This window comes from Rutilus rutilus (genome assembly GCF_951802725.1).
Source record: "Rutilus rutilus genome assembly, chromosome: 23".
NCBI lineage: Eukaryota > Metazoa > Chordata > Actinopteri > Cypriniformes > Leuciscidae > Rutilus > Rutilus rutilus.
The window spans coordinates 3,090,001-3,100,000 of NC_140233.1; the positions used below are offsets into that span (position 1 = coordinate 3,090,001).

A 10,000-nucleotide genomic window follows, 5' to 3' on the forward strand; every position below is an offset into this window, starting at 1 on the left:
TCCGATTACACATCCTTAAAGGTGCATTGCGCGAGAGTCTGAGTTTTCGCAGAACTACGCCCCCTCTGGCGGCAAGCGAAACTGCAACCAGAGGTGTGCACGCTCACGGACCACACGCACACGCACGCTTGCACGAGCTCGAGCTGGTCATAACCCAAGGAGCATCAGCCGCACAAATCTTTTGTTTACAATCATAATGTCTTCAGAGGTAATAAAGTTTTAAATCTGCAAGTAATTTAAAATATGTGAAAGGAAAGGCAATTGAGTAAATAACACACTTATGTGTGAGGGAAAAAATGGGGGTAGTAGAAAACTTAGTTTTTTATTCCCATCTATCTCCATGTTGAACTGTGTTATGTGTTTACTGTATCCACTTATGACTATTATTATGGAAACACGTTCATGAACAATATAAGTTATAACTTTGTAAAAGCTCAAAATTGTAATCATGATACCATACCATACACAGTCGGTCAACAAAGTACACCCAAATGTCTCAAGGTAATAAACAATCAAGTGGCACTATGACGTTACCATAAAAGCCAAACAGGCTAATCCGCCGAAGATTTGCGGGGGTTTAGCCTGTTTTATTGATCAGCTAAGTAGCATATTCCAATAGCAATACATCGTAATTAAGCAGTAATTTGCTCAAAATTTGTGTCTAAGTATCTAACTTATATATCAGCATTTTATATCACAATCATTCTGAACCTGATCACTGACAATGGTAAGTTAGTAAAACCTATTCCGATTGTACATTTATCTAGCTTACGCTAAAGCATTACACATTTTATGGATCGTCATTTATTGTCATTATTGGCCGTATCAGACATTAGAGAATGGGATATATCTTACCTTTTTATCAAGAAAAAAGCCAACTGAGGATCCCGTTTGAGCCCTAGAGCAGACCGGAGATCTCTCCATTTGTTGAAAGCCTTCCCTATGTTTACTCTCGTCTTACCCCGACGCCTGTCTGACTCCAATTTGGACCTTTTGGTTGCACTAGACAAAAGTTCTCTTTTTTTTTATCTTACGTGGAGTTTGCGTTGGTGTTTGAAATGAACTACAAGCCGGTCTCTTAGAATCCATTTTCTACGGAGAATGGCGGCGTCGGCGCATACACAATCACAAACCTGCCAGACATATGAGCGTGCCGTGAACGCGCATGACGTCACGCCCAGTCTCAGATTCCGACCCGAATCCCTCTTATTTATTTTACTGTACAGGATTATAGAGGCAATCGCAGTGATCAGAGAAGGGCTCAGTCAGCCCATCAGGCAATTGTTTAAGCATGTATGGGTTAGAAAACGGGTATTTTTAACATGAAAAGTTGCGCAATGCACCTTTAATGATCAGTGAAATTAAATCCGTCACATGATGCAGTGCAGGCTGATGATGTCATGTTAGTCTCATTATGATGATGTGAAATCCTCGTTTAGATTCACGCATGTTCATGTTCTTCTTTTCTCATCTTTTAGATGCCGAAAATCTAGATTTTTTCATGTTTTAAGACCCGGTTTATACTAAATTAATTTGGTTTACTATATACTATATATTTAAAGTATTATTTTTTAAATATTTAGCTTCTATTAAGGTGCATTGTTTTTTATACTTAGTATAGTAATAATAATAATAATAATACATTTTATTTGTAGTACCGTGTATGTATTATTTAATTTTTGTAATTTATTTAATTAAATCTAATTTTTATTAATTTTAGTCATATTTTGTATTAATAGTTTATTTATAACTATTTTTATTTAGTTACTTTAATTTATTGTAATCTAAAGTTATAGTTTAATGTAATTTTAATAAAATGTTGTATTATTTATTTATTTATTTATATATACTTTATTTTTATCTAATTTATTTATTTATTTATTAAATCTAGTTTTTATTATTTATTAATAACATTTTAAATTATTTAATTATATCTCATTTTTATTTATTTACTTATATTAATATACAAATGCAGATGCAAACGCTTAGCCAGTGTGTGTGTGTGTGTGTGTGTGTGTGTGTGTGTGTGTGTGTTCTCTCATGCGTGAAATGTCAGCGCGCACGTCAGGTCGACCCATCATCAGAAACACTCGGAGAGAGTAAATGAACACACTAATTAGTCAGTGTAATAATGATGACATCATCAGCTGCTTTCTAGTTCCTGGAGAAATAATCAGAGTGGAACTACACACACACACACACACACACACACACACACACACACACACACACACACACACACACACACACACACACACACACACACACACACACACACACACACACACACACACACACACACACACACACACACAGGTTTGAGCCTGGGTTCTCCCAAGGTTTTTTTTTCTCCATTAGGTCACCTGATGGAGTTTTTCGGTTCCTTGCCACTGTTGCCTTTGGCTTGCTCAGTTGGGGATATTTGGGGGATATCTAATTTGATTTTATCAATCAATAAATTCCACTAGAAACAAACCTTGTTGTATTATTTTAATTTAATACTGTGAAGCTGCTTTGATACAATCTGTATTGTGAAAAGCGCTATACAAATACACTTGACTTGACACACACACACTGAAATAACACTGATACTACACTTGCTTTTGCTGCAGTAACTGGCATTTTGACAGAAACTATGATGGTCACATGGTCAGAAATATGGCTATTACACACTAAACTCACACTAGTTAGTGTACATGTGATGTAGAATATAATGTGTGTGAGCAAAAACACACCGTATCTGTGTTAAATCTGAGATTGTCACTGTCGACATGCGTGTCCAACAAATACAATCCGCTATTGACTAGACGAAGAACGTCCGTCTGGTACGTGTTAAAATATCACACACACACTCACACAATCACTCACACAATCACTCACTCACTCACTCACTCACTCACTCACTCACTCACTCACTCACTCACTCACTCACTCACTCACTCACTCACTCACTCACTCACTCACTCACTCACTCACTCACTCACTCACTCACTCACTCACTCACTCACTCACTCACTCACTCACTCACTCACTCACTCACTCACACACACAGTCACTCACCCATACACACACACACACACACACTCACTCACTCACTCACTCACTCACGCAGACTCACTCACTCACTCACACACTCACTCACGCAGACTCACTCACGCAGACTCACTCACACACAGTCACACACCCATACACTCAATCACTCAAACACACACGCAGACTCACTCACACACACAAACACAGTCACACACCCATACACTCAAACAAACACACACACACACACACACACACACACACACACTCCATAAGCGCACTGAGTGACATCACAAACACAAACAGAACTGTTCCCATCTGTGTGCAGGAATATTTGTCATAACTGCAGGAAGAGCGAATGTTTCTATTTCCATGATGGAAGAGACGCGGTGCATAAACACTCGTTCTCACTCTTTCCAAACGCCAGGATCCAACACACACTTGAGCAAAGAACGCGTGTTTTAGACACCCCTAGCCCAATCACACACCAGCGTTAGGTTAGGACCCGCGGCGCTGGGTTCAGAGATGCTCATTCGCCGGCTCTCTGTGTTCACATACAGTACACGAGTCTAAGTGTGAGAGAGTGCCGTAATCAGAGTGAGGCTGATGATAGAGTCTCATTATCAGCCTCAGGCCTGGAGAGAGAGAGAGAGAGAGAGAGAGAGAGAGAGAGAGAGAGCCACGACACCAGAGAAGAGAAGAGAACCTCCACCAGACGTTTGGTGGATCAGCGGGAGAGTCGGGTTTCAGGGTGACACAAGAAAACACACTTTCTGTGCAAATCAGCCAAAGACGAGACACTTGCACGAGCACTTCAGGCACGCAGCAGCTTCTAGAATATCAGACGGTAGATGCACTGAATATTCACATGTTTATGGGGATTTCACTGGAAAAAAATTAGGAAAATGTGACTTTCACATGTTTTTATGCAATATTTTGATTCGAATTAATTTAAATTTAATGTATTTTTTTTTTCAATTCAATAATTTGTTTGAGTCACTCAAAAATATTAGATTTTTTTTAAGTTTAATATTTTTACGTTTTGTTTGTATATATATATATATAAATAAAAATTATTATATACTGTTTTACTGGTACAATAAAAAAAACACAACTGAGTTGCTATTTTGAAATAGATTTGAATGCATTTTATTTTATTTTAATAATGATCTACTTAACTTATACTCATATATTTATACTAAATAACAAAGTTACAAAGTCTAACAGTAGTATTCAGGTTCAGAAATTAATAATTAGGCCTAAATTTAAAATAACACTATTTGTTCACTGTATAAATTAATGGTTTCATCTTCTGTGTCCTTAAACACTGTTTTTTGTGTTCAACAGTTTATAAAACCGTATCTCTGGGTTGTTTAGCTTGTTTGCTGTACACCCCGTCACAGAGCAGCTTTCAGACGTTGTTCTGTTTCCTGTTATAAGTCAGAGATGACGAGGAGGCGGCTTCACACGACACAAGCTCAATGGAGACGGCTGGATTGTTTCCTCTAGAAACTAGTTCCTGCAAATGTAATGCGATCACTGAGATGAAAGGGTAGTTTGATTTCTAACATTATTCTCTCAACAGATATTTACATCGATAGTCTGGCGTTATCATTTATTTGCTTTTGGTGTACTGTGGAGTGGGTAAAGCTGTTTTTAATGGCAGGCTAGCAGATACCGTTGACTCGCGCTAGCCTAGCACCGGCGAACTACGCAACTGGAAGGACTGCATGAAAAATGTTGAAAACTGTCTCCACTGATAAATAACACACAGGCTAACTTGGAAATGAGGTCCGATGTCCAAAATCCTGAACCACCCCTTTAAAAATTCATATCATAAGAAAAATAAACGCCGGTATTCGGTATGAGCCGGTATACCGCCCAGCACTACTGAACATTAAAGTGCCCCTTACCTCCAGAACAGGTCCGGCTCCGAGGATGATCTGCTCGACGCCGCTAGCGAAGCCCTTCTGGCTGAGCGCCGTCAAGTGATGGATCAAGAAGTTGGTGCTCTGAGTCTTTCCCGATCCGCTTTCTCCAGAGATCACGATGCACTGGTTCTTCTTCCTCTGGAGCATCGCGTGATACGCCGCGTCCGCCACCGCGTAGATGTGCGGCTCCAGCTTCCCCAGCTGATGGTTATCGTACATTTTGACGTATTTGGGATTGTAAACGGGCAGGAACTTGAAGGGATTGACGACGATCAGAATCCCGCCGACGTACGTGTAAATCTTCTCCTGCCGAAAGCGTCCGCGAAGGTTCTCGAGCAAAGTTCGCTCGTTTAGATCCGGGAGAGCGCAGAGGTCGGCCACGTACTGTCCCGCGGGGGGTTGCGGGAGGAAACCGCGCTCCACCATACGTCTACGCTCCTCCGTCACACGCAACCACATCTGAAGGTTCCCGTAATGGATGGATCCGTCAAGGTTCTTCTCCCGCAAGAGGAACCGGTAATCCTCGCCGCCTAGCCGGTTCTCCAACGCCATTCGCGGCCATAGCATCATACGCTGAACCGGACAATCGCACGGATTCAGGATCCATTCCTCCCCGCCGAACTCCTTGACCTCGGCGAGCACGTAGAGCCGCGCGCGGTCCAGCTGCAGTCGCTCGATTAGCAGCTCGATGACCTCGGCCGCCGACGTGACCTTTCGGGCCGTGACGGGGCAGTAGATGGTGCCCTCGGATAGCGCTCCGGGATACACGCGCAGCGTGAACTCCGAGTCCTCGTAGCGGCGACGCCCTCCGGCGTCATGGCAGCTCATGATGGGGCAGCAGTTTCCATCGGCTCGAGACGCAACGCCAACGCCAGAGTCACGCGCCGCATTCACGGCATCCCACCTGCGGAGAGACGCACACCGTCAGACACCTGCGGGAACTCCCTGGACAGGCAGTGCTGGTATTGTAGCTAACACTTAAACGATTACTAATCTTTTTTTTTTTTTTTTTTTTTTTTTTATAAAATGTGCCCTGGCAATTAAATTAAATAAAATATGCCTTGGCAATTAACAAAATATAAGATAAAATAAAATTAAATAAAACTTAATTAAAAAATATAAAAAAAATGCCTTGGCAAATTAAAAAATAAATAAATAAATAAATAAATAAATAAATAAATAAATAAATAAATAAATAAAAATAAATAAAAATAAATAAAAATAAATAAAAATAAAATAAAATAAAATAAAATAAAATATGCCTTGGCAATTAACAAAATAAATAAATAAATAAATAAATAAATAAATAAATAAAATATGCCTTGGCAATTAACAAAACATAAAATAAAATAAAACTTTTTTAAATATGCCTTGGCAATTAACAAAATAAAATAAAATAAAATAAAAATTATGAAAAACTTAAACTTAAATGAAAATTAGAAATGTTGTTTGGCAACTAAAGGAAATAAATAAGTTGAAATACTAAAATGACTAAAAATAAATTAAACCTAAATAGAATTTTTTTTTTAAATAGAAAACTGACAAAAGCACAAAACATCATTTCTAAAACTTTAACTAAAATTAAACTAAAAAATAAAATAATATTAAATGAAAATGTTGCCTTTGCAACTAATTGAAATTAATAAGTTTAAAGTACTAAAATTACTCAAATGGAAGTATAACTATATTAAACTGAAAAAAAAAAAAAGAATAAAAATGTATTAAAGCACAAATCTTTTTTTTTTTTAAATATACAAATGAATGGTAATTCAAAACATATTAAAAAAATAATCTAACAATACATAAATAATTTCCCACTAAAATAACACTATTCTGAATTCATGAACACAAACTCAAGACTGAGAGACGTATACAGCTTCTCATTGGCCACACGGGACTTTAATTCTGATTTCTTGAAAAACTTTAGCTTTTTTAACTTTTGCTAAAAACTCCTTCATAAAAAGAGCATTTTACTCATTACGAAAACAAGATTTCATTCCCACAGACTTGGGCATGTTTGGAAAACATTTAAAGAGCATAAATGAGTTATCTTGAGAACATCATCCATCCAGCGAGAGCGGAGTGTGTGAACGCCAGCACTGAACAACACTGACTGGCAACAGCAACTGTGTGAAGTGTGTTTATCTTACCATGATCTGGTTTACAGCACACACACATTCCAGCTCAGTCACACACTTACAGACAGATGCACGACAACACACACACATATTTCAGCTTTAGACTCGCACAGATTTACAGTAGAGACTCGGGATCCAATGATATTTGGTCATTTTAATGCAATGTATAATGCAAGTTTTTTGTATTTTCAAAAATGAAGTAAATATTGTGCAAAATAAGGGGAAATGTGTCATTTGTGCTCATTAAACTGTATTTTATCACACGGTTTCTATCAGCATCGTGGGCAAAAATAAATAAATATTTGATGAACAGCTTAAACTTAAATGAACATGGGAAATGTTGCCTTGGCAAATGAAAGTTGATGTAAAATAACTAAAACTGTAAAAATCTATTACTACTATATAGAAATATTTAAAAATCAAAAACTAATACAAATGACAAACAAAATTAAATTTCTAAAACTTGAATTAAAATGAAAACTGAAAATATGAAAATAAACAGTAAGTCAAAACATAAAAATACTATAAAAGTATATACATAAATATATTTATTTTATTATAATACAATATAGGTTTTATTTTAATATATTATAATTTAACAATTTAATATATTATTTTATTACAAAAAATAGAATATAAAATAAAATATTTGATTTGATTATTATAATAAAATATAATAACAAAATAGAGTACTTTGATTTATTATAATATAATATAGTAATATTTTATTATAATATAAAATAAAATGTATTATATTCTATTAAAATATAAAATAAATTACATTAAAATAAAAAATAAAAAAATAATATATGTTGTAATTGTAAAGACATAAAAAATACACTAAGAGTATATAAATAATATCCCACTGTCTGAATTCATGAACATAAACTTCCATAAACTCAAGACTACAATCTTACGGTATATAAATGTCCAGCAAGCGTTTCTAGGTTTGTTGATGCCATTTTAAACATGCAGACGTGGGCGTAACACACACCTTCTGTGCCTGTTATGAAAGCGCTGGTATTTCAGAGGTGTGTGTGTGTGTGTGTGTGTGTGTGTGTGTGTGTGTGTGCGTTTACAAAGGCACTGGAAATGAGAAGCAACCCTGTAAAGTGTCATGGGCTGTCGTTCCTGACGACACAATGCTCTCTATCTGTCATTCAACTCTTCTCAATTCATCCCGTCTCATTTCCTGAGGTTTCTGGCCCGCGTCCAGCTCTTCCAGGTGTGCAGACACACACACAGACACACACACACACACACACACACACTGGCTTTTGTCTGCGGGAGAAGCTCGTCCTCTGAGAGCATGAACGCTTCTGTTCATCTGTGTGTGTGTGTGTGTGTGTGTGTGTGTGTGTGTGTGTGTGTGTGTGTGTGTGTTAGCGCAGCTGCTTTCAGGAAAGTTAATCTACAAATCATCATTTGCTCAATCATGTCGCCCCGAACTCTTCTGTGGGACTTCTGGAGAATCTCCAAGATACTTGTTTCCATTGAGTGAGAGAAAACAGAGCAAAGGCTCTCCAGAAGCCGTACGCTACAGATCTGGGTGAGCTTCCCTCAGACAATGCAGTCCCACAATGCAATGCAACAACCTGTGTGGAAAAAGAGCAAATCTATCCATGACTATCAATTAGAAATGCAATGCTTTACCCAACATTTGTGTCAACAATATCCAGTGCATGAGGCAGCCAATGTAGAGCACTCACAGTCACACACACACACACACACACGTGTTCACACACCTTCAACATTTCTCACATTATCAGTTTATTCACTATAGTTTCTAAAACGGTAATAAAATATGAGCAGAACTCAGTTGATATTTGACTGGTTTTGTCCGTCCTTCTGTTAGACTGTCTCACACATGAATTATGTTGAATATCTGTCAGCTGTTAAATTTAACTACACAATTAGATAATACCAGTTTAGCTCAACCAGTGACCAAGCAATGCTTCATTGTGTTCAGTCTGTGTGTAAAAAGAGCATTAGCAATTAAAGAAAACACACTTCAGCAAAACATGATCAGCTCAAAGTGTCTGGATCATTTATGGTCATAAATGTTACTGGTAGTCTCTGTATGAAGAATTATTGGGTATAATATGTCACAGTTTACTTTATTTTGCTCTCCTCACTTACAGAAATGAACTATAGTGTCCTGATCACACTAGTAAAACAATATCAAAAATGATATCTGGTGTCTGAATGATGTTTGACTGTGTGTGTGTATATATAGTGTACAGATCGACCGTGTGTTGAGTGACATCACGTCTGCTCTATTAACACACTTCTGTCTTTCATTAAATACAAATCCTCCTTAAACTCACAGACACCACAAACACTGGAGAATCTCCCTATCCCATGATGCCTCAGGTCTCTGACGCTGACAGGAGGAATATTTCCCCTTCACCAATAAAGATGATTGACAGGCCGTAATGAGCTGCAGGAGAGAGAGAGAGAGAGAGAGAGAGAGAGACAGAGAGAGACAGAGAGAGAGAGAGAGAGAGAGAGAGAGAGAGAGAGAGAGAGAGGATAACAGACACGTTCATGTGTTTCGGCATTCCTCACAGTTTTCCCGGGATCGTTCTGGACTGTCAGTGCCGTCAGCGGGAAGCTTTTCTTAATAGAGACAAATGAAAGACTTAACTATGAGTATGGCTTATTGGACAGGAACCGAACATACAAGAACACAACAGGAACTGAAAGAGGAAAGAGGAAATATATATATATATTACACACACACATATATATACGCATGTAATATGTAATATATATGCTGTATATATATATATATATATATATATAATGTTTTTTATATTATATTTATCTATATTATTTATACTGCGAGATATATAATAAAAATGATCAAGATTTTTTTTTTTTTTTTTTATTAAATATTTA

General features: G+C 37.3%; 1 protein-coding gene across 6 annotated transcripts in view; it reads right to left on the reverse strand.

Moving 5' to 3' along the window:
• Window positions 1–10,000, reverse strand: part of myo9ab (myosin IXAb) — a 100,136-nt gene that overhangs the window by 62,401 nt on the left and 27,735 nt on the right. For all 6 annotated transcript variants that reach the window (XM_084396819.1, XM_084396818.1, XM_084396816.1 and 3 more), the window contains exon 2: window positions 4,944–5,865. In XM_084396819.1, coding sequence (XP_084252945.1) covers window positions 4,944–5,789 — 846 coding nt within the window. In that variant the 5' untranslated portion in view covers window positions 5,790–5,865. The remainder of the gene's footprint in view (window positions 1–4,943; window positions 5,866–10,000) is intronic.